This window comes from Metopolophium dirhodum, chromosome 1, assembly GCF_019925205.1.
Source record: "Metopolophium dirhodum isolate CAU chromosome 1, ASM1992520v1, whole genome shotgun sequence".
NCBI classification, from domain to species: domain Eukaryota; kingdom Metazoa; phylum Arthropoda; class Insecta; order Hemiptera; family Aphididae; genus Metopolophium; species Metopolophium dirhodum.
Window position 1 is genome coordinate 116,442,408 of NC_083560.1, and position 26,665 is coordinate 116,469,072.

The following is a 26,665-nucleotide window of genomic DNA, read 5'->3' on the forward strand; positions in this document are numbered from 1 at the left end:
TGAGGGAGGATGATTCGTTCGTAAATTTTGGATAAGGAGGAGAGCAAAGCAATTGGTCGGTAACTTTCAGGTAGTTTGTGGCCTTTGCCTGGCTTGGGAATGGAAATTATTATTGCTTTTTTCCAAGCACGTGGAAAGTAACAAATTCTGAGGGAGCAGTTGATAATTTGAGTTAGGGATAGTAGAATGTTATTGGGTAGAAATTTGAGAGCAGTGTTGGTGATGAGGTCATCACCAGAGGCTTTCTTTTTGTGGAGGTTGTTGATGATATTTTGGATTGTGCCAGGAGTGGTAAATAGGTTGGACTTAGTGATTTTAATGTTTTGTAGTGAGTTGAAATGTGCAGTTACTTCAGGGAGGTCGGGGCCAGGGTTTGGTTGGTATTGAAGTTCAAGAGAGTCGCCTATTAACTCGGCTCGATCGGTGGTCGAGAAGACTAAACCATTTGGGCCAGACAGCGGGTGGGATGCTGGACGTTTGTGAAGGAGACATTTGTTTAGTTTGTATATGGAACCGTCTTGGTGGTCAAGTGAGTTAAGAAAAATGTCCCACTGGTCAGTTTTGTGAGTTTCGAGTAAAGTTCTGATTAGCGAGATTTTGGCGTTAAGTTGACGTTTGGTAGTCGGGTCACGGTTTCTCTGCCATTGACAACATAGGTGATTTTTTTCCGTTATTATTAGTTTTATGTAGTCGGGTAATTGGAAGGATGAGTTTTTATGTCTGGGGGTAAATACGCTAGCTGCGATCGCGTGTTGTAGGTTTTTAGTCAGACTGTCGATTGCCGAATCGATTGACTGACTGTTGTTGGTCGGACGTTCGGTTAGGTTAGGCAAGTTGGAGAGGATTGTTTTGTATTTCGTCCAGTTTATGAAGCGGTTAGTAATTGGAGGGGACAATGATACCGGAGTACACATGGTCTCCAGAAGAATAGGGTTGTGGTCAGAAGATAGTTCGTTGAGGTTGTCGATTTGGGTAGGGTATGGTAAACGAACGAGAGCGATGTCGAGTATGTATCGAGAGTTTGTCGGGAAGTGTGTGGGGGGATGAGAGAGCTGTAATGGTATAGTCTGATTGTTGAACGTGGTCAAAGAGGACGCGGCCGGCAGCGTTTGTCGAGTGGCTAAACCACAGAGGGTGTTTGGCGTTGAAGTCACCTGCCGAAATTTGCCATTCAGCACTTTGGGTTAGCAAGTCTAAGTCGCGAGTCGTGAGTGTGGCGCCGGGTGGTTTGTATACCGCTGATATAAGTACTTCGTGGCCATTTATTTGGATAAGGACGGAAGAGGTTTGAATGAGTGTGTTAAGGGTGGTAGGTTGGTGAACGATGCGTCGGTGAATTAGAACTGCCGTGCCACCGTGAGCAGGCGAGCCGCGGATGGGTGGCAGATCGTTCCTGTAAGTGAAATAGTTAGGAATATGAAGTTTGGTAGATGGGGATAGATGGGTTTCGTTAAGTAAGATTATGTCGGATTTAAGTAGAAGTGCGAGGGAACGTAGTTCGTTGAGTTTGTGTTTAATACCGTTGGAGTTCCAAAATAGTATTTTTAAGTTATCCATTTTGGGGTGAGAGTATGGACAGGAAAGTTTTAATTGTAGTTTCTATAAGTGTTTTAGGATCTTGATTGTTGGATAGTGCAGTCAATAAGTTGGTGAGCAGATTGAGAATCATTGGTAAGTTAAATTGTGGGACTGGAGAAACTAAAGAAGTGTGCGCTGATTTAGATATTGCTGCGGAGTAAGTCTTTGAAGAGTTTTGTTGATGGGGAGGTGGTGGTGGTGGAGAGGTTGGGATTGGTTGTGAGACTTGTTGTTGGGCGGAGTTTTGGTTCGGTGATGGAGATACCTGCTGTTTTTGGGCCAAGAATTGGGGGCAGCCTCGAAAGTTTGCCGTGTGTGGACCGCCACAGTTGCAGCAAGTCAGAGCTTGTTCAGGGGTTTTGGGGCAGACGTTGGCAGTGTGGTTTCCAGCGCATTTAACACACCGCGGCGGGTGACCACAGTTACGGGAACCATGGCCAAAGCGTTGGAACGAGAAGCACTGGGCTGGGTCGGAGGGTTTAAGAGGTTCAACCGAGATTTCCAAGTAGAATAAGTTGGTAAGGAGAAATATATCCTTGGCAGTCGGGTTGGCAGCGATATGCACAAGACATATAGGCATTGGTTTGTCTGGGGTGCCAAAGCAGTGGACGAATTTTACGGAACAACCCAGGGACTCAAGTTCATCCTTGAGTTCGTCAGAAGTTATGTCATTAGGTATTCCCTTCAGAACTACCTTGAGGGATCGTTCTTCGGGGAGAGAGAAAGTGTGGAACTCGGTCCCATGTTTCAGCAGGGTGCTTTGGATTAGCCGGAATTGGGTCGCATTGGCGGCCTTTAAGGTTACACGTTCGCCAGAGGACTTGGCTGATAAGGAGCCGGGTTGTAAGTTGGGGAGTGAGTATATGGTGGGCGCGACCTTACGCCAGGAAACGGAGCTCAGGATTATGGGTGGTGGTCTGGGGATTGTTGGAGATTTATACGGAGATTGGGTTGTTGGGGCGGTGTTGGTTATTGCAGGAAGTAATGTATCTGTAGATTGTACGGAAGTTAGTGAGGATCGTGAATGTTGAGTCGAAGCGCTCGAGTCAGAGAAGGAGTTTAAAGTTTCAGAGTCGGAAGTTTTCGATGGTGTTGGAGAGGGGGGAGCAGAACGTTGACGTGCGATTTTGAGTAGGTGGTTGGTAGCGGGGTTACCCCCTTTGCGTTTTTTGCCCATGTGTGATGGGTGTGTTTATATAGGGGGGGATGCTGTGGCTATGTGAGGGCGCGGCCCCACGACAGCTAAAACGGAGGTACGTCGCTTCCGCGACGACTTACTTATGGGCGCTGGTGCCCTGTTGGAGAGCGGTGAAAACGGCTGTTTGAGTTGAAGGTTCGTGGTGTGAACCGTGGGCGCTGGAGCCCTGTTGAAGCAGTGAGAACGGCTGTTTTGAGGTTGTAGGTTCGTGGTGTGAACCGTGGGCGCTGTTGCCCTGTTGAAGCGGTGAGAACGGCTGTTTAAGTGGACGGGTTCCCTGGAGTGATCCAGTGGGCGCTGATGCCCTGTTGAGAGCGGTGAGAACGGCTGACTGAAGGAGCTGCTAATAAACGCTGGCTGCAGAGTATAGTTTGCAGAAGACGTCTTAACAGGATACTGTTGGCTGGATGAGTGATAATGTGGACTGTTGATGCTATGCTTTGCTTTGCTTTGAAAGGGATGGCTATGCCGTTTACTATTCCAGGCTTATGCCTCTACTAGTGGATGGAAATTAAGAAGAAACGGTTAGATTTATTGGTCTGCCCAAGAGAGTGGGTAGGGTTTCAATTTACGTTTAGTATTTGGGGGAGGGTGTGTTTTACCTAGAAGTCGGATGTGAGTATGATTCGAGAAAGAATTTTTGTAGAACATTGATTTGGTTTGGGAACGAATGGAGGTTTGAATAGATTTGAAATTTGTCGATTTTAGAAGGACCGAATTTCTAACGATAGTGGGCATACGCGTTATGGTGCGTATGCCGATGTTTTGGACGGATTCGATGCGGTTCCATTAAGAGGGTCCTATAAAGGGTGCCCAAGAAGAGCCAGCGTACGTTAGGATTGGTGAGACGTAAAGTTTTAGTATGTTAAGTTTCGTTGTCGTTGGAACGGGGCTAGTGCGATTTAGTATGGGGTAAAGCAAACCTCGGATGCGGGTAGCCTTTTTGGTGATGTTTTGAATATGTTTGCCGAAAGTGAGTTTGCGCCCAATGGTGACACCGAGGTATTTTGCTTTGTCGGACCAGTTAATGGAGTGGTTGTCGAGTAGTAGTGGTGGTACGTGGGTGGTATTTGAGTGTCCGAAAATGATACCTACAGTTTTGGTCGCGTTTATTTTGATTCGCCATCGGTGAAACCATGTGGTTGCAAGGTTAAGTTGGTGTTGTAACTGTATGGCTGCTCGTTTTTGGTTGTGGTCATAAGTAAAGAACATCGTGTCGTCGGCGAATAACGAGAGATGAGCTTTTGAAGTCGTCGGAATGTCGTTTATGTAGGTCAAGTAGAGAGTTGGTGATAGGCAGGATCCTTGAGGGACGCCTGCGAGAATGTGTCTGGTGGACGAGAAAGAGTCTTCGATTTTAGCGATAAAAGTGCGGTCGGTGAGAAAGGATTCGATGATTTTAATGATTTCGGTCGGGATGTTGAGTTGAGAAAGTTTGTAAAGGAGTCCGGCGTGCCAGACTCTGTCGAAAGCTTTCTCCACATCAAGAAATATAGAAGCGGTGTTTATGTTGTTGTTAAAGTTCTGGCTGAGTTGGTGAGTGAGTTTGGTCAGTTGGTGGGTAGTAGAGTGTTCGGGTCTGAAGGCAAACTGTTCTGGGCGGATTTTGTCACGGAGTATGTTTTGCAGGTGAGTGAGTATGAGTCGTTCGTAGATTTTTGATAGGGAGGAAAGTAGAGCGATTGGGCGATAGTTTACGGGTAGTTTGTGGTCTTTGCCTGGTTTGGGAATGGAAATTATGACTGCTTTTTTCCAGGCAAATGGAAAGTAGCAGATTCTGAAGGAGCTGTTTATAATTTGCGTTAGGGATAGTAAGATATTGTTGGGAAGAAATTTAAGAGCCGTGTTGGTGATGAGATCATCGCCTGGGGCTTTCTTCTTGCGAAGGTCGCTTATGATTTTTTGAACGGTGCCGGGGGTGGTGAACAGGTTAGATTTTATAGTATTGTGGTTTTGTAGTGAATGGTAGTACACGGTCACTTCTGGTATGTCGGGACCGGGGTTGGTTTGGAATTGTTGTTCGAGAGAGTCCGCTATCAGCTCGGCTCGGTCTTTGGCCGGAAAGACAAAACCGTTTGGCCCGGTCATAGGGTGAGAAGCTGGACGTTTATGAAGGAGGCATTTGTTGAGTTTGTAAATGGAGTTGTCTTGTTGGTCAAGAGAGTTTAGGAAGGTGTCCCATTGGTCAGTTTTGTGAGTTAGAAGTAAGGTACGAATTAGTGCGATTTTGGCGTTTAACGGTTGGGTCACGGTTTCTCTGCCATAGACGGCGTAGTTGGTTTTTTCCAGTTATTTCTAGTTTTATGTAGTCGGGAAGTAAGAGGGACGAGTTTTTGAGTTTAGGAGTAAATACGCTAGCTTCGATAGCGTGTTGCCGGTTTTTGGTCAGACAATCGACTGCTAGGTCAATTGAATGTTTGTCATTTGTCGGTGGTACGGGAGAGTTTGGTAAGTTGGTAAGGATCGTTTTGTATTTTGTCCAGTTAATGAAGCGGTTAGTAGTAGGAGGAGACGATGAGATCGGAGTACATAGAGTCTCAAGAAGTATAGGGTTATGGTCGGAAGATAGTTCGTTGAGGTTTTCGATTTGGGTCGGGTATGGTAGACGTGCGAGGGCGATGTCGAGTACGTCGGGTCTGTGACGGGTGTAAGTGGGAAAATGTGTGGGGGAATAGGGGGCAGTAATGACATAGTCCGATTGTTGAACGTGATCAAAGAGAACACGGCCGGCTGCGTTTGTTGAGTGACTGTACCACAGTGGGTGTTTGGCGTTGAAATCGCCTGCCGATATTTGCCATTCCGCGCTTTGGGTAAGTAAGTCTAAGTCAAGTGTCGAGAGAGTGGCGCCAGGTGGTTTGTATACCGCTGATACAAGTATTTCATGGTTGTTAAGTTTGATAAGGACTGAAGAGGTTTGAATGGTTGTGTTAAGAGTCATAGGTTGGTGGACGATGCGACGGTGAATAAGGACGGCCGTGCCGCCGTGAGGGGGCGAGCCCCGGGTAGTCGGTAGGTCGTTCCTGTACGTGAAGTAATTTGGAATGTGAAGGTTGGTGGAGGGAGATAGACGAGTTTCGTTAAGTAAGATTATGTCGGTTTGTAGTTGGAGCGCGAGAGCTGTTAGTTCATTAAGTTTGTGTGTAATACCGTTGGAGTTCCAAAACAGGATTTTTAAGTTATTCATTGGGAGGCGTGAGAATTGTCAGGAATGCTTTTATGGTCGTTTCCATCAGTGTTTTGGGGTCCTGGTTGGTTGCCAGTGCAGTCAGTAGGTTGGTCAGGAGGTTTAGAATCAGGGACAGGTTGATTTGTGGTGCTTGGGGAGTGGGGGAGGGGGGAGCTGCTCCGGCAGTTGCAGTAGCGTAGGACAGGGTGGGCCTAGGTGCAGGTGGGGGAGGTGGTGTTTTTTGAATAGGAAGGGTTTTGTTTGGTTTTGGGATGGTTTGGGCCTGAGTTTGTGGTTTTGGTTGGTTTTGAGCCAGTAAGTGGGGGCAACCTCGGAAATTTGCGGTATGTGATCCGCCGCAGTTGCAGCATGTGGGGGCTTGTTCGCGGGTTTTTTGGCAGTCGCTAGCCAAGTGGTTACCTGCACATTTCACACATCTAGGTGGGTGACCGCAGTTGCGTGAACCGTGGCCGAAGCGTTGGCACGAAAAGCATTGGGCTGGGCCGGAGGGTTTGAGGGGTTCAACTGAGATTTCCAAGTAGAATAAGTTGGTAAGGAGAAATATATCCTTGGCAGTCGGGTTGGCAGCGATATGCACGAGACATAAAGGCATTGGTTTATCTGGGGTGCCAAAGCGGCGGACGAATTTTACGGAATAACCCAGGGACTCAAGTTCGTCAGAAGTTATGTCATTAGGTATTCCCTTCAGAACTACCTTGATGGATCGTTCTTCGGGGAGTGAAAAGGTGTGGAATTCGATACCATGATGCAGTAGAGTTTTTTGGATTAGCCGGAAAAGGGTCGCATCAGAAGTTTGGACGGTGACTTGGCCGTTGGAGGACGATTTGGCGGTTAGAGAGGTAGGGGCAAGGTTTGGGAGGGCGTAGATCACGGGAGCGATCTTCCGCCAGGAGCCGGAGCTTAGCATGATTGGTGGTGGTCTGGCGGATGTAGGTTTAGTCGGAGTTTTTGGTGTGTTTGGTGCGGAAGTAGATTGTTTAGATGCGGAGTTGGTTTGATTTAGTGTGGAGGTTATTTGGTTTAGTGTGGAGGAGGTTTGGTTTTGTACGGAGGTGGTCTGATTTTGTGCGGAAATATTTGTTTGGTTTGGTTTAAGTACGGAAGTTGATTTAATAGATGTCTCAGAGGACGCAGAGGACAGCGAGTGGTTTGTAGAAAGGCTCCAGTCAGAGAGAGAGTCCAAAGTTTTGGAGTCGGAACTTTTCGATGGCGTGGGAGAGGGAAGAGCAGAACGTTGTCGTGATATTTTAAGTAAGTGGTTGGTAGGGGGGTTACCCCCTTTGCGTTTTTTGCCCATGAGTGATGGGCGTGGGTGTGTTTATAGGGTGGGGATGCTGTGGCTATGTGAGGGCGCGGCCCCACGACAGCTAAAACGGAGGGACGTCGCTTTCGCAACGGCTTACTTGTGGGCGCTGGTGCCCTGTTGAAGAGCGGTGAAAACGGCTGTTTTGAGTTGAAGGTTCGTGGTGTGAACCGTGGGCGCTGGAGCCCTGTTGAAGCAGTGAGAACGGCTGTTTTGTGGTTGTAGGTTCGTGGTGTGAACCATGGGCGCTGTTGCCCTGTTGAAGTGTTGAGAACGGCTGGCTGCAGAGTATAGATGGCAGAGGACGTCTTAACAGGATAACTGTTGGCTGGAGAATGATGATGATGTTGATGCTATGCCGAATCTTGCTAGTATAAGTACTATTATCCGTACCAACTAGTAAACGTGTCTACAATCCGGTTGTCTGTTGTGTTTTCTCTCGTGATGGATTTGATGATATCTCCGACGTTTTGGGGGTTACGACCATGGGGAAGGTATTGATGTCTTCGTCTTGACTTCCCCTATCCGTTGATGTGCTTTTGATGTTCATATGATGAATGGAAATACTTGTAATTCCTTTTTAAGTCCAAAATGTGGTGTTTCACTCTCGTTCTGTCCTGTGATTGGTTGTACTCGTCCTACGCTGTGATTGGCTGTCGTAAATAATAGTTGTTGGCTCTGTTAAGAGCCTTTTTTGTAGTGATTATAATTTATGTCCTGTTACACTATTTTAGAACCAAAAAAATCCCGGGCGCAATTTACTATAGTATTTTTATTACCGGCTTAGTGTGGGCGCAATTTACAAGCGCCCGACGTTTGAATAGGTACGCCTTGATTGAAAATAGGGGGTGAGCAGACCAACTTAATCAACGCGTATGTATTATATGGATAAAAACATAGAAATGCTAAAATATTTATTAGATTCTGAGCGAAGCGATGAATGTATTGATTTTACAATGATGTGTGTTTTATTTTAATTTTTTATTTTTGTGTCTGTCATCACCTTTTAGGACAGTAAAAGTGCTTGGATTTTCTTCAACAGTAACTTTTCTGATAGGAAAGTGAATCTAGTTGGTACTTTGGGGGGGTCAAAAGTAAAAACTTCCCAGTAGTTTTCAAAAGCGACGTGAAAAACAAAAGAAAAATTAAGGAAAAACGGGAATTTTTACGCAAAATCTGTTTTCGAAAAAATCGATTTTGGTTTTCGGTGTAACTCTAAAACAAATGACCGTAGGGACATGAAATTTTGACTGAATGTTTATATTAGCATTTTCTATACACCATAAAATTTTGAAAATATTTTGTCTCTTTTTGAGCTGTTTACGGACATTGTCAGTTTTCAATTTTTTTAGTTTTTTTTTCTAAAAATATCAATAAAATGTTATCTGTTGAGTAAAAAAGCTTGAAAATTTAATAGAAGGCTTCTAGGTTATTGTTTCAAAGGCAGATGAAAAGAATTAAAAATCCTTAGTCACAGTTTTTCTTTATAAACATTTAAAGTTCAAATTTTCAAAACTTTTATCAAATTTATAATTTATTAATTATTTTGTAGTTAAAAATGTATGAAATGTTTAACTTTTATGGCTAAGGATTTAAAATTTAAAACAAGGCTTCGCGTAAATAGGTTATATATAAATTACTTTATTCACAATAATATCATCAAATATACTTGGTAATATCATAGGCTGACTGACTGTTTTCGCTCAGAATCGTTTTTTTATACAATGATATTATATCATTGAATTCAAATTTAACACCATCCATTACAGTGACCCACTTGTAACCTACTGTTCAGCAGAGCGACATCCACTTATCCACCTTTTTTTTTAATTTGTATTACCTTTGAGTATTCTGTAGATATTTTTTAATTATTTACAATAAGTATTCTTTGACTAGAAAAAATAATATTTCAAATAATTTAATAATATATTAATTAAAACTACCTAAGTGGCTACCTAACAATATAATTTAATCAATTAAAGCCGTATTTCTAATTAAACACGTGTGAAATGTCATGTCAAGTATCTAAATACTCATGTTGTAAATAAGTGCATATTAATTAACTAGGTAAGCACTAAAGTACCTGATATAATATTATTATTTTATTATATAGTATGTATTTTAGATTCTGAGGAAGCTAGTGATTTTATAATGGTATTTATTTTTTATTTTTATATCCTGTATACAAAATTTCTTCCAGAAGAAGTGCTTCAATTTCTTCAAGTATCTTAGCTTTTAGAAAATTGGATCAAGAATCGAGATGTCATTTTTCGATTTTCTCAATAGTTATTTAATGCCACGTGAAAAACCACCTACAAATTACGAAAAACCGCTAAAAATAGGATTTTAATTTCCAATGCTTTGTTTATCAACATAGAAACGAATAAAAATAGTAGACCTACTTTTTAAATACCTATATATTATACCATTGATTATAGGTACCTACGTTGTGTAAACAAATATTTTAATGTAGGATAATATAAAATTGTTGTCAATAATTATCAAATATAATAGTAATGTATTTGTGTATAATATATGAAATAATAAAGTAATATATAATATTTGTAAAATTGTTACAAATATAAGTTGCATAAAATTTTAAAATATTATAATAATTATTATAATATATATATATATAACTATTGACAAATTCTAACTTATACTTTAAATGATTTTCAAAATTATAATTCACGGTTGCGCGTGAAAAAGGGGTTAAGTCATTAAAATCAAATTTTTCAGGAGAGCAAAAACAAAGTTAAATTAAATATGGAAGATCAGGTATTCAACAGTTAACGTAGTTCATGACACTATTAAAATCTATAAGTTCTATACTACAAAATGAATGAGCTTTTGTATTGCTTAAAATTTGTTTTAAGTCCTAATATTGTACAAACTTAAAAAAAACTGACTTAACTCTTTTTGCACTGATTTTACGATGTGATTATAAACGTGATAAAAGGGTTATGTCACCAAAAACAGAATGTTGAAGTATAAAATAATGTATTAACTCTTAACAACATGCAAATGCAAATACAAAATAATTAACCATATGAGTATATTGAATATAACAATAAAAAAAAAATAAAAACTAAGTAACCGACTTGGTATTTGTTTTACAAAATAAATGTTTATTCCTTTATAAAATATAATATTTGAAAAATATTCAACTATCGTGAATTGTCAAGTTGTACGTCCAGAGTTGACGCTTGTAAAATGCTAAAGAACTGTATATTACTGGAGTTGCCAAATTTGCTGCATATCAAAGGTTATTGTATGTAACTTCTCATCATTTTTTGACAATTCTTTGTCTTTGGATTTCATGGCATAAGCTAAATCAGCTTGATTCTGATGTTCTTTAAGTTCATTGGAAATATTCTCTTGAAAATTGATTTTGTTCGCCATTGTCAATCTGTCACACGTCATACATGTATCTTTATTTGGCTGTTTTATCGACAAGTTTAAGTCATGGAACTGTTTTTCATAGAATTTTCTATTGGCTTTTTTATTTGGATTTTTTAATGTATAGTCTATATATAAGTCAGCTAAAGACCAATGAGATGGCAGGTATTTCCTAGAAGAATCTTTTCGGGTACAATGGCTTTCATAACTAGGAATTGACAATAAATGAGCTTTAACTCCTTCTTTTACATCTTCAGTAACTTTCGATTTTGGACTAGAAAGGCCTCTCTTATCTAGTGGTGCTAGTCCTAAAGGATTATATTTTTTTTTTAATCATAAATCTAAAAACTGGTTGGTTATTGAAAATATTTTCTGAAAACATTGTTTACATATATTTATTCTAGTTCCTTCCAGAACTATGTGATAAAAAGTAGTTGTTTCCCGATTTTTGGAACTGGTTATTAGTCGACGTCTTTGAGTACTTTTATTGCTCACATCAATTAAACTGCTTATATATGTTTCACGCTGAATATATTTTTAACTGACCAATAGTTTTCAAACGTTTCCTTTTGTTTTTCAAAAGATTATATTAGCACACATCTTACGGTATTTGGTTAATATGGTGACAATGTTTTCTCTAGTATAAGTTTCCCTGTAGTATTAATGTATGAGTGGCCAGATATTTTTTTGAGCCGTCTCTCTTGTCTCATTTATCTTGTATCTTTAAATGTTCATTTTTGTCGTCTATTTTGACGAGAGTTTGAACTATTATCATTTTGCAATTCTATTTCATTTACATTTACATTTACATTTTCTATAACTTCTGGTAATCCTATTTCATTTACATTTACATTTTCTACAACTTCTTCTACAACTTCTATTCCCTAGAACGTTTATATGTGTTGTGGCTGGATGGTTTATAAAAGAATGATTGGATACATTTGTATAACTAGGATTATCATTATTTGATTTACATTCAAGAACAGTGTATGTAGGAGCTGCATTTGCACTGCCTTTAACATATTGAGTATTTTCATTTTCAACATCTACATCTAAAATACAGAAATTTTATTTACTATAAAATAAATTAGGACTCAAATATTCAGTGATTAACAGTGTTGGGAATAAAAAACTAATGATTTATCTATAAGATAAAGATAATATTTGTACTAAATTGTATCTAGATAAACATACAAATATTAATACATTTTTATATAGATAAATTCCAGATAATTGCATGTTTTATTTTCATAATATTTGGTGATTCAGGTAATAAAAAAAAAATACATAATTTAAAACATTTTAAAATAAACATAAAATAATAAAAAATATTTATAATTTCATAATATTAAAATTTGTTTAATGTACTAAAATAAATTATTTAGATAACTATAATAATTTGTAATAAATATATAAATCTTTTTGTATTTAGATAAATTTATCTAGATATTTCCCAACACTAGTGATTAAATTGATAATTAATTTGAAATTTAAATTTGAATATTTTTTGTTTTTCAAAATTACTGCGAATTTTCAATTTCACAATTCTAAAAGGGCTGTCTAAATTTTTAAGTATCAATTTCTTAGTTGATGTGGAACTATTAATACAATTTTTCACGTTTTTGGAAATATTTTTTTTAGATGCGTTGTACCTAATTACAATACACTAGTTTTGAAAAATAAATATATATATATACTAGCTGATCCCGAGCATTTCGTTGCCCGTTAAATGTATCAACTCTATATGACTCAAACTTTGTTCAATTTGTTATTTAATATTCGGTGTATGGTGTTCAAAATTTATCTTAACTTTTCCGTTGCCCGGAATAAAAATTCTGATTCACAGCAGTACATTATCAGGTAGGCAATCTACCTGTGGTAGATCGCGGACCCCGTGCTGTTTGTGCGTAAGTGTATGATTATAGTGTATAACTCTAAAGCAGCGTTTCTAAAACTGTGGGTCACGACCCATTGGTGGGTCGTCAGTCAATTTTTGGTGGGTCGTGAAAAATGTTTTGAATTATATAGATTTCAAGAAATTTATGTTAAATTAATATTAAATATACTTATATTATTATAGTAATATAGTACCAAAAATAACGTGGATAATAAATAATAATTTGCCGTATATTTATTTATTACGACGGGTACTAATACGCCTCATTATTAAAAGTACATTATCTTTTAAAAATATATTGATTATAAACCTATAAAATAATAAATACCTAATAAAAGTAATAAACAAATTTTGTTCTTATATAACTACTTCTTGGAAAGTTAAATCACGTGGGTCGTGAAAGATTTGGGTCGAGGTACAAAAATGATTGAGAACCACTGCTCCAAAGTATTAAAATTATACCAAGTTTGTCGTTTTTACTTAATTCCACCTACAGTGGATTAATATAATCAATTTATACAAAATCCTATTCTAACCTAACCGTACTAAAATCCGATGAATAAAAAAGAAAACAAATTTAACCCTTTGTAAATTAACCTATATCTTCTTCTCAGAGGTCCAATCTACCCACAAACATTAATTTATATATATATCTAACTATATAAATACACAGACTATAACTATACAGACTAAACATTGGAACTACTTATCAGATCTTCTTGTATATATTATAAATGTCTTGATTTTTTTTTTTAAACGAAAGAGTATTTCACAGAGAAGGTTTATATAAAAGAAAATTTTAGGAAAATCCACCTGTGTATAATATATTTGTTGCTATTGGTTAATCGGGCATATTTGTTGATTTGTATTAGTGTCTTTTGTCAATATACATATAAGATCTGATAAGTAGTTCCAGTGTTTAGTCTGTATAGTTATATAGTCTGTGTATTTATATAGTTAGTTGGTAGACTAGACCTCTGGGAAGAAGATAGGTTAATATTTACAAAGGGTTAAATTTGTTTTTTATTTCATTCATCGGATTTCAGTCAGTTAGGTTAGGATAGGATTTTGTATAAATTGATTATATTAAGTAAAAACAACAAACTTGGTATAACTTTGATACTTTAGAGTTAAATCATACGTACAAACAGCATGGTGTCCGCGATCTACCGTAGGTAGATTTCCTACCTGATAATATACTGCTGCGTATATCAGAATTTTTATTCCGTGAAACGGAAAAGTTAAAATAAATTTTGAATACTATACACCGAATATTAAAAAACGAATTGAACAAAGTTTGAGTCATATAGAGTTGATACATTTAACGGGCAACGAAGTTGTAATTATAATTATAATTATAATCTCAATAATTTTGAGATTTACGATAGAAATTGTTGTTTATTAATGGTTGCTATGGGTTATAAGAGTTGAGAATAATACTGATTTATTATTACGTAACAGGCCATTATTTATGATAATTCATAACTCCTTTGTTTTTAAAGTTAGAGAATCGATCAAAAGCCTTAAACCTTCTCCGCAATGAGCTTTTCAATTTAAAAAAAAAACCATAACGATCGGTTCAGTAGTTTCCGAGAACATATCACTCAAAGGTTTTCATTTTCACATTTATATATAAGATAATAGATTCTGAGTAGAAAGATGAATGTATTAGCTTACTGTTTACAAAGATGTGTATGCATATTGGAGCGCAATAAAAATTAAAATGTTCTAATCTTCAACTTTTAGAGTGGTTTCTGGTACTTAGATAGTTGGTATTTACTACTTAGGTAGGTAAAAGTACAAATTCCCAGTATTTTTCTAAAAACTAGGGTAAAGCAGATATTTGTATACAAAATCACTTTTGAAAAACCGATTTATTTTTTTGTTGTAATCCAAAATACAAGACTTGAATTTTTTACCAAATATTAATATAAGTAGGCATTTTTTTGTGCATTTATTTCCTCTTGGTATTGCTTATCTAATACCACAAATTATAGAATTATATTGAATAAGTGACGAGGATGATAATAATAATTAATAACAATAATAATACTAAAGTATTATTTTGTAATCTAAATACATTTCTTTTTCCTTTTTTTAATTAATTAATGTCTCTTGGAATATAATATTAACTAGTGCTAAATCATTTTATCGATTTTCAAAAATATAATTTCTCAAATACGTTTTGATATAAGTTTCAGACTAGACGTGTTTCTCTAGCTGAAACTATTGTCGCAGATTCAAATTAGTAGGTACATTTTCAATAATGTTTTAACATTAATACATTATAAAAATATATCTCTAAAGCAACATGTGTTAATATGTTGATGCATGCAGTGGGCTAGTTGATACTGTTTTTTTCCGTCCTATATATTAATTATATAGATATGTATTATACTCTATTTATAGTCTTTATTTATTTATTATAAATCAAATTCTCCTTTGAATTTGTATGTATATGCAATTTAATTTAAATTATATTTTTATAAAAAAATCATAAGCCGGTTTAACATCATCAAATGTTTTACTGCATAGGTAATTTAGAAAGTAACTAGGAAGACAATTTTAAAACACTCTACAGCTGCTCTCTCGTTTGCTCCAATCTTGAATAATGCCCTTCGATTTGGATTAATAGTACGCCTAAGTAAGACGAAGCCATTGAGTCAGTACAAAATAATTATTTGCGTTTTATCTCATTTAACATTCATGGATCTTACCAAAATGTAGGTATCTGCTTAATTTATATCCACTTAATGACAAACATTCGTTTTTGCTCTCTCGATCCTAACATAATTTAATATTATAGGTGTTATTGATTGTCCAGAAATACTTTCTATTATCCGCTTCAAAATGAATTCCCTCGATGAACAAGAGACCCAAAATCTTTTTAACAAATGTTTTCCTACAAAAACTACATTGTGAACTGTGCTGGTAATAAATTTGAATCATAGCAGTCTTTTAATAATTATAGAAATAATTTAAGTTTTATAAAATACCTATTGTAAATTGTAATTTATAATATGATGCCATGATGGTATAATATACCTGTTTTAGATTCTGAGCGGAGCGATAAATGAATAGATTTTGGGTCAAAAAGCTGGTAAATTTAATACAAGGCTCTTGATATATTGTTACATCAGCAATTGAAAAATATTAATAATATATAGGTAGTCAAATTTTTTTTATTAACATTTAAAGTTCAAATTTTCACAATATTTATCATATTGAAAATTTGCAAATTATTCTGCAGTTAAAAATGTATAAAATGTTCAATTTATATAGTTATAAAGATTAAAAATTTAAAATATGGTTCCACGTAAGTATAGTCATAATATAACTTATATAACCAAATAATCTAAAAAATATATAAACACGTTTTTTATTATATACAAATAATATTAATTAAATTCACCGGCTACCGTAATATAAATTTAATATAAAATATCCTTTCCAAACCGTCTTCGCTCAGAATCGTTTTTCGTATACAAAGATATTATACCTATCATTGAATTCAAATTTAACACCATCCATTACAGTGATCAACTCGTAACCTACTGTACAGCAGAATGACACTCACATACCAACTTTTTTAATGTTAATAATAGACAATAGTTATAAATTATAGTTCTTATTTTGTAAATATTACCTCGGGGTGTAGTTAACGGGATTCTTACCTTTCACGCCAATAATCCCTCTCCAATTTACTCATTGTACTATATAAATACATAAATACATATTGTACTTTAATAAAAACTGTTCAAAAAAAGTTAAAATGTCTGTATTTGATTATTAAATCTTTCAAAATATGGTTAAAAAATAGAAACCCTAATAGTAAGTGCAACAATCATCATTAAGAATATTATAACAAAATATTAGCTCAGTGTTTTTAAGTTCCAATCAGTGGCGAAGCCAGGGTTATGAAATTGAGGGGGGGGGGGGGGGGGTTAATGGCATAATAATAATTAAACTTGATAATGTTATTATGATGTTAAGAGGATTGCAAACAGACAGATTTTAAGGAGTTCAAACTAGGCAATTTTCAAATTGTATACGCATGTGGGTCTTGTAAATGTGTGCACTGTGCATAGTAATCTTTATATTGTGTTTGCAAGTGTGTAATAAAATAGCGGACGCGTATTTACAAGTCATCGCTAAGGCACGTGAACGGTAAACAATTTATGCTCATTTGTATCTGTTTGTACTTTTTTTAATCAATCCTACCGATGGACCAGATAACGCGATGAGAATTCTAAAAACTGATTTGGATTCGTTAAGATCAATCAGGCTACATTTTAAGATAATTAATTTAATTTTTGAATTATCAGCATTTAAAATTTCGTAAATTTAAACAAAATGTATAAGAGCTTAAGAACAACATTTTCAAAAAGTGACGTGATCGATCTCAAGTACACATATTAACGAATTCAAATCAGTTTCCAGAAGTTTTATCGCGTTATCAGGTCCATCGGTATGATTGACAAAAGATTGATACATTTTGGTTGAAATAATTGTCCGTTTGCAATCTCCTTAGGCCTTAATATAAATTATTGTAATCTAAATACCCAATGAATGAAAAAACAATGCCAAAGGCAAGTAGATTGTACGACGCCCCCGTAGCTACGGCACTGCAAGTTAAGTAATATTATTTTTGGAATAATATAGTATAAATTACTTTATAATATACAAAATTGGTTTTTGGCAATAATAAGTTTCATTAATTGAAAAATAAATTCTATGTATTACTATATATTATATACAAAATAGGTAATAAAATATCCCAAGAAATATTCCGCCTGCGCTTGGAATAATTGTTTTTCACAATATGCATTGATTTATCTTTGAATTCAAATTTAACTCATCCATTACAGTGACCTGCTAGCTGCAACTCAATGACTAGCAATACTCAACTTATCAGCAGAACGGCATTTCCGGTTTTATTTCATTTCTTATCTCATAATATTATTTTTAGACAGTAAATAATTATATTTTTATACTATTAATAGTAATTATGTATACACCGTACACACAGTAGCATCAGTATAATAATACGATTTATCATTTTTAGAAATACTTTATTGTCACACTTGTGTAAAAATTAAAGTAATTAAACGCTTTTAATATTTTTATCATTAATATATTTAAGTTTTACTTTTTTGAATGATAGCATTAGCATACATATTTTGTAATTACCTACCTAATCTGAAACAGAATATTTTTCTGAAAACTTTGTTGTAGGCAGGGACTGGAACCTTGATGATTTTTATGGTTCCGGTTCCTGTTCGGTTTCCAGAAAAAGTAAAACTAAGATTTCACTGATTTCGGTTTTTTTAGTTCTTAAAAAATAAAAAATTTGTTACCTTTTTTGGTTTTATACTTATGCAAAAATTTTTTTGAGTAAAAGTATTGGTTCTGGTTTTTAAATTAATTTAAATAAGGGTTTCGGTTCCCAATATTCCCAATATCCGGTTCCAAAACCTGTTTTTTCGGTAAGGTTCCAGTCCCTGGTTGTAGGTATAACTGTGTTGAGAAGAAATCAAATGTTTAACGATTAGTTAATTAGGTACGTAGCTAGTTATTATCAATACCTGATGTTTAATATTAATATACCTAATTTAAAAATTAATGTCACCCTACTTCGCTCATCAATACTTTGAATATTTACTTATAAAGTTATAACTTATAATCAATATAACTAATTAACTACTCGTTTAAAGTTGAATTTTTATGCATCAAAATGTCATCATAAAGCAATATTTGAAATATTTATTTAGGTACGCAATAAACATAACATGTAGTAATAATGATAATAATTTATATATTATTTACGATCTATAAGATTATCAAAGAACAAAGGATATTATTTGTATTTTGTGGTTATAATTTCTATGTGGTAATTTTTATTTTATAAGCAGTCCGATGTTCGTACCACACGGCAATCGTTAGGATTTAAATATCACATTTTCAATAATAATAATCAACATAAAATATTATTACCACATCTATTATTATAATAAATAATGTTTAAAAAATCCACCAGGGGGGGGGGATTAAAACATTTGAACCTCGTTTATCCCTCGTGAGCACGTCATGGCTGTAACTGGTAGGGGGTCCACGGATACGGACCCCCCCCCGAAATTTTTTTTCAATTACGGCCTTGAGCACACTTATTTATAACATGCACCTATATTTTGTGAAAAAAACTATAATCTCATGAGTCACTTTTTCATACCTATATTATCTTCCAGGTTTTTTATTAGTGAAACCGATCGATTGGTAGCAGCTAGGTAACTGCCAGTGTTTATTATACATCTTCCGACTGTATATTACAGTAATCGGAGGCACCTACCTACCTACCAACATCGGAACTCTTCAATCAATACTTTCCAAACTCTTCTCAACTATGGTTCATCACGTTTATTCCAATCTGAAGAGTGCGTTGTGAGTATATTATATTTAATAATATATTTTATTACGTTTCCATCGACAATTACGACTATGAGCTACGGCAATTATATTACATAGTATAAACAGATGATAATAATATGTTGTATTTTAATTATAAGAGAGTGTAATAGTGTATACTGTATTGCAAACGTTTAAGTTTTTATCAGTCACCAGTGGAGAGTGGAGACAGTGAAGTGTAAACATTTTTTATTATAATATTATGATTATGTATATTCATGAATATTGTCCGTCTACTGTTATCGGTACTGGTTGAACTATAATAGTTATAACTTATAACCTATTATTAAATAAATCTGAAATGGTCATCATCTATTTCAAAAGTCAAAATCTATTTATGTATTGTACATTATTGAGATCAAGACTGTGTTAATAATGATGTAATATTTATTATTTTATATCTGATCGGTGTTTTGTTCCGACCATAGTAATTTATGCCTTGGAACTTAATGATCTAAAAAAGTATTAAAAATACAAGGCAGTTATGCGTTTATGGCACAAAAATGCTGTAAAAAAATGAATTTATTGTATTAAAAATATTATTAATTTAAATAATGACAAAACTGTTCACTTTATATAACATAAAATTTGAACTTTTGAACACAAATACGTAAAAATCACAAAAATGTGCAAATTATTTTGAGTTAGAAATTCATAATAATTTTTTTTTTAATCTAAGATTTGAAAATATAATACAATATTCCTCATCAACCATAAGTTTGCCTACCATTGTTGAAAAAAAATGTCGACAAGAAAGCCAAATAAAATGTTATGAGTATTTGAAGTTCATTTTTTACAATATTGGATATTCACTCGATTTCTCATGTAGCGATTTTCTTATTTTGTTGTAATATTTTGTTGTAATTCAAAAACAAATAACTACTGTAATTTGTAGATAGATGAACATTTCATTGAATATTTTTATTTTCATTTTCTATACACCATAAAACTTAGAAAATATTTTGACTAGTTTTGAGCTGTTTATAGACATGGCTTCTAATATATTGTTACAACAACAGTTAAAAAATTATATTAAAAATACATAAGCCCGTTTATTTTATAAGCATATAAATTTTGAATGATGACGAAATTTATGATATTGGAAATTTACAAATTATTTAGTACAGTTAAATATTTATAAAATGTTTAACTTTTATAGCTAAGGATTGAACATTTAAAACAAGGTTTGTTTAGTTTTTTTTATAGTTATTTTAAGTTCAAATTTGGACGAAATTACATATTAAATAACCAAGAATAACGATTTTAGTTATTTTTATAATTTTACAGTAGCCGGTAAACTGTATTGATAATAAGTAATAACAATATAAATATAATATAAAATATTCTAGATTGACAAACCGCCTCACACACATAGAAAACTGTTGTAGATTCAACCCCAATTTGAGTTAATCTCATACACATTTGCACGTTATATTCCGACTAAGGTTGGTTTGGTGTCAAAACAACACCAGTAGTTTGTTAAGCGTGATTCTCAAATTATCCCGCTATTTTGGTCCTCTTGACTTCTAAATTAGGTTAAAATAACAACAATTATTGGTTATATTAAATTGCATATGTAGTTGGATTTACTATCATATTAGTTATCAAATCTACACCATCACATTTTATATTAACTACAAGATTGTTGTTATATTGGGTGTTCCATGTTTTATTTTAAGATATGGCCAAACATTTTAAAACAACACCAACCTATTGCTATCGTAATTAATATTTTATTAATTGATTTTGAGATATTCTGCAGAATAGCTTTTTGCGCACACTGATTTTATATAATTGAATTCAAATTTAATACCATCCATTACAGTGACCCATTTGTAACCTACTGTGTAGCAAAGCGACACCCACTGGCCCACATTTTTAATTTTGAACGTCTACAAAATATGCATTTTTATATTTTTAAATTTCTGTAGGTAAGAACAACTTGTGAGGGTTGAGGGAAATTTCCTTAAATTATCGAGCTTATTAGTTAAGAATTCAAATGAAAATTGCTATGAATTTTTACTACAAAATAATTAAATTGAGTTTTTTTCTACAAAATAATTTTCGAATTTGTATGATTTTAACTACATATTGTCAAAGAAATTTGTGCCTATGATTTTTACTTTTAGATTCTAAGCGGAGCGAAAGAATGATTGATTTTACAATGATGTTTGTTTTTTTTCTATTTGTCAGCAACATTTAGGGTAGTAAAAATGCTCCTATTTTCGAGATCTGAATCTTTTCTGATAGAAAAGTGATCTAGTTGGCCCTTTTAGGAGGTCAAAATTGAAAATGCCAAGTAGTGTTTTAGAAGGCGTCAAGAAAAATAAAAAAGAGATAAAGAGTGGTAATTTTTACGCAGAACCAATTTTTAAACAAATTGGTTTTATTTTTTTGGTTCAACTCAAAAATTAATAACCGTATATCCTTGAAATTTCCACCAAATATTTATATTAAAATTTCCATAAATGGTAACATTTTCGAAATATTTTAACTCGTTTTGAGCTAGTTCTTGAGAAACTTCAAATTTTTAAAACTTTTTTAAAATTATTCTCGGTCAAATCCACCTAGTAAAAAAACTTGAAAATTTAATGCTAGGTTACTTATAAGTATTAATATAAGTTCAAAAATATTAAAGATATATTTTCACGATTATTTTTTATACGCATTTAAAGTTCAAATTTTGACAAAAATCATCAATATTTCGAACATTTTCAAACTATTTTCAGTTCAAAATTCATAAAAATTTTTCTTTTTATTTTGAAATTTTGAAATTTTTATAGAAGACTCTCCATAAAATGTTCCTACCTCAAACATAAAAAATGTTTACCGGAAAGAAAAAATAATATTTTACAAGCATTTGAATTTAAATTTTTTTCGATATAAGATTTTCATCGGTAAAATAACGAAGTTTTATCCATCAATTTTTGATATTTTATTGTAATTCAAAAACGAATAATTCTAGATATTTGAAATTTTCACCAAATACATGGTAAAATTTTTAAACAATTTTGACTCTTTTTGAGCTATTTATAAACAAAAGAAAATTTTTCTAATTTTTCAAATGTAAATTATTTTTCAGTTAGAAATTCATAAAAGATTTTTTTTATAGCTAAGATAAGAAATTTGTATAGAAGGTTCACCGAAAAGTTACGCTATTGATGACCATGAGATATTTTCGTATAATCGTATTTACTTATTAATTTAATTATTAAATTTGTTTAATTATACAAGTATGACATAACGTCTCCGTTCAGAATCGTTTTTCGTATTCAATGATTTATCATTGAATTCAAATATAACATATATTACCTATATTACAACGATATTGACAACTACTGAACAGCAGATCACTTGTCAACCTTTTTACTTCTAATATAGTGACGTGAGAAACATTAACACATTATTGCAAAACCAAATACCAATACACTCATCACTCATAATTTTAAAATTTTTTATTTAGGTTGATTCAGTAATATTTCTAGAACAGAATATTTAATTAATACAAATTTCTAAATATTCCTAGTTTTTTTTTATTTTATGAAATTTTATGTCAATAATTATGAAAATATATGTACACAAATTTGTAAAAATTTGAAAATATGGTAGGTACTTACAATAAAATATTGCATCTACACAAATATATACACTATGAATTTTAATTCTACTCATTGTGTCATACAATAGATGTTTACTCTACTCAGTGATAAATACCAAAAAGGATACAAAAAAATTTGCAAATGCAATAACTACCGAGCTCCATATATTGTAATAATGTATTATATTTAGTAGGTACCTAATTCTACACAGTCACGTTGGTGTATCGAAATGAGGATACGGTTTATAACGCGCTTATAAACGGTTTGTAGACTTGTATAGTAGTTACAATGCTGCGTATGTTATTAATAGATTAAATATTAAAACATATTTTTCACTCAATTAAGATTTGAAATGTTGAATTATTGTAACACATACGTATATACTATGTATATTGCGTTGATGTATTTTTATTAAAATTAAGTACCGCGGGCAAGCTTCCTATAAACCAATTATTTATGACACGTAAACTGTTTTCTATATTGTGTGTAGGAGAAAAATGACCTTTCCTTCATACAAGACCCTTTTATATCCCTATTTTAACTGGATGATGTTTATTTTTAGCTCAATAAAACTAAGTGGTAATTGTCGTTAAATTCATCAAGGTTAATCGAATGAATCTGCAATATCAGAGCTAAAATAAAAACAGGACAGGTGAAGTGATGCTGCTGACGAATGAATGAACACTTCACATATAAATCTTACGCTGTCGTGTGGCGTCCTGTAGAATGTATAGTGGCGTACCCAGAATTGTTAAATAAGGGTGGGGGTGGGAGGGGGTTAAAAATAGTTAATAAAAATTAGGTATTTTTTTCATTTTAATTTATCGTAATATTGCGTAATAGTATACAACACATTATTTAATATATAAAGTACGGTTTTATGTTACAAAGGTAGGCGAAACGTTAAATTTTATTTTAAATTTTATGCAATTACAAAATTATTTAATAATTGGGTGCAATCGTCTAATTGCATTCTTATATTTGGAATAATTATTTAATTATAATACAAATATATATTATACAGAATAGTATGTTTTACGTAGGGCACTCATGTATTTTGAAAAAATTATAATTTTGACATTTTATTACATTTTTATACAATTTTATTTAATATTCTGAAGCTGAATATTTATCAGAGAATTTCGATGTACAAAAAAACAATTTTGAACTAGTGATAGGTACTTAGTAAATTAGTTGCAAGTACCTATTTAAAGTTTAGATGAGCGTATATTAGTGGATAACATGGGTTTTATATTCATAATAATTAAATTTACATTATTAACGCATTTAATGAAATTATAAAGATATTATGTTTATCTGATCCTAGGTAAAAGTATAAAACGCGTGATTTAGTGGCCAATTGAGTGAAGTATGCTCAATATTATATTATACTATCTTCTTTACGTACCAAGTTTTAAATGCTGAATATAGTTAAAAAAATTGCTGGCGTCAGTGCTATTTAACCGAATATTATATACTTACATAAAATTTGATAAAAAAAACTGCAGATTTTGCTCTGCTGCATAGTTTTTTTTTTTAGTGTACCTCGTCATTGAGTAGGTTATTGTGATATATGTGTTAAATTTTTATTCAAATCAGTGCATAAGATAAACAATAATGAACGGAAACGGTAGGTAATCAAAATAATGCAAACATTTAATTGAGTTAGTTAAGTCAACGTCAACGTCAAGTTATATGAACTAGTAATAGTTAACTCATAGTTAATCTAAGTCACTGGATACAGATAATTGTACATTTGTAACTAACTAAGCTCAGTTACAAATGTCAGTTGATTTTTTTAATTGCCGCACCTGGGTATATAGTGATGATTGTGTAACTTTTAATTATTTAAAAAAAAATAATTAACCATTTTGTTAAACATTCTTCCTACTTAATGCACACTGCAGTGGTTAGTCAATAACATGTTTGTGTACCTATACTAAATTATTAAATCAAGAAATATGTATTGATTTATTTTTATCAAAAATCATTGTATACCTACAGCGTGATGATAATACAAAAAACATATTTTTTATTTTAACCATGGTTATATTCTTGTGGATCTATAAAAACATGATTCTTATTTAATGCATCATTTTTTTTTTTAATTATTCACCCATAATTATTGTAAAAACTGTTTCTTGTGAAAAAGAAGAACCACTCGAGCTTTTTTGGATTAACACATGGTACAGAAGACAATATTTTCTGTATCATAGTATTTTTGGTTCATTAATATCATGTCATCATGCGCATTGATCAACATCAATAATCCATAATTTGTTATGAATTTTTGAGCTTAAATAACACAGCAAGTCATTGTCTACTTTATTGTGTATGACGTATTCATTTTATTTTCTTAACTTTGATTTAGTCTGAGTGACCTTTTAACACAAAAACCAACAATGGGGTACTGACGTAGGACTATTTCTATATTACTTAAAAATAATTTAAAATTTAAACTTGTCTAAAAATTTCACTAAAATTGCCTATATCAAACCCCTTAAAAACAGGCATCCTATCTTAAGTGAAAAATGCTTAGGTAGTTAGTTACAGTAGTAATTTACTCGTTAAGTTAAAAAGTTTCAAATTTTCTTACATAATTAATGCATTGTGGCTTATGCCTGTCTTTGAATATATAATTTGTTGTGACTTTTGGGTTCTGATAAATATAACATATTAAAACCGGTTGGTACCTATACGTTACACAATATAGATTAAAAACAGACAACAGTACCTATGAAACTTAATATGTCTTGCTTAAAAATTTTGAACATTAGTTCAGCTAGTATTTTATACAGTCGAAAAGTATTCTAATTTCTATTCGATACCATGATGATAACAGTAAAAAAAATTGTTTAGTAATAATTTAGATAATCGTATAACAAATATTTCGTTGCTGAGTACGAGTGTAGGTAAATGAAATTATACATAATTTGGTATATCATGTTATGACTTGCTGTCTATGAGTATACGAATAAAAATGCTAAAATTACAGAAACATATTTTATCATATTTGATAAAACAAATTTATATGAATTAAAAGCGTTACTTAATTCCGTGAAAATAAAAAATTTATAAAGTTTTTAGATATTTCGATTTGAATTTTTATTTATTAGCATCGCTATAGTATCTAATGTATCGCGTTGTCGTACAATAAATGTGTTGCCAATGAGTTTTTGACACACAGCCAAACCGTTCAAAGTCAAATGAACACATTCAAAACGAAAAATAACACACTTATTTTTAAATATTCATACAATAATTAGCTTTTGCTGAATTTCAAATCTAGTTTAAGAATTAGTATGCCATTTTCACGTTTGAATATTATTTAATATTTGAACTGCGGGCACACAATAAGACAGCAAATATAAATAACTGAGCCACATGAGTATAATAGGTACTTATCTTTTTTTTAGAATTGAAAAATAATTTTAATGAGGTTAAGATATTATTATATCTAATTAGCATCATTATTCAACATCTCATATTATATTATATAATATTGGATATAAAATGTATAACAAGAAATTATAGTAATTTAATAAAATTTGAATAACAAATGTTTAAGGTAGGATGATTCTCAATAAAATAAACTATATAATATTTGTAACGTCTCCTCTTCACCTATCGCTCGCACCACTCTTTAGGTGTCGTACTATTTATATTAACCGTTTGAATTTCCAATTATTTTATATTTTATATTTTATAATTCGTGCAAAATCTTCTTACTAATAATAATTATTCAAATCTTTTGTGAGTCTTGCAGTTATCGTTAGAAATCGGAAAAAAATGGTATAACAATGGTCAATTAACTATGTTAAACATCGATTTTAAAATGTCATAATAATTATTGTTATCAAATGCCAAGACTATGTGTTTATGTAGTAACTATGTAAATAGTGACTTTTTTAATGTGTAATCATTTGTGGCTTATCCGATATGGTAACGTCAGGCTGTAGGGGTGATTGGTCATCAAACTGGACTCATTTGAATCACATATATCCAGCGCTTTAAAATATAACGTCATTTAAGACTTGAGTTG

At 32.9% G+C, this 26,665-nt stretch overlaps 1 protein-coding gene across 4 annotated transcripts in view; it reads left to right on the forward strand.

Annotated features, from left to right (window-relative positions):
- Positions 1-26,665, forward strand: part of LOC132936755 (trehalase-like) — a 131,234-nt gene that overhangs the window by 21,303 nt on the left and 83,266 nt on the right. For 3 of the 4 annotated variants that reach the window (XM_061003515.1, XM_061003514.1, XM_061003520.1), the window contains exon 2: positions 18,808-19,000. In XM_061003515.1, the coding sequence (XP_060859498.1) occupies positions 18,963-19,000 (38 nt within the window). In that variant the 5' untranslated portion in view covers positions 18,808-18,962. Of the gene's footprint in view, positions 1-18,807; positions 19,001-26,665 lie in introns of those variants that run through there. The other variant, XM_061003517.1, reaches the window with a different exon arrangement.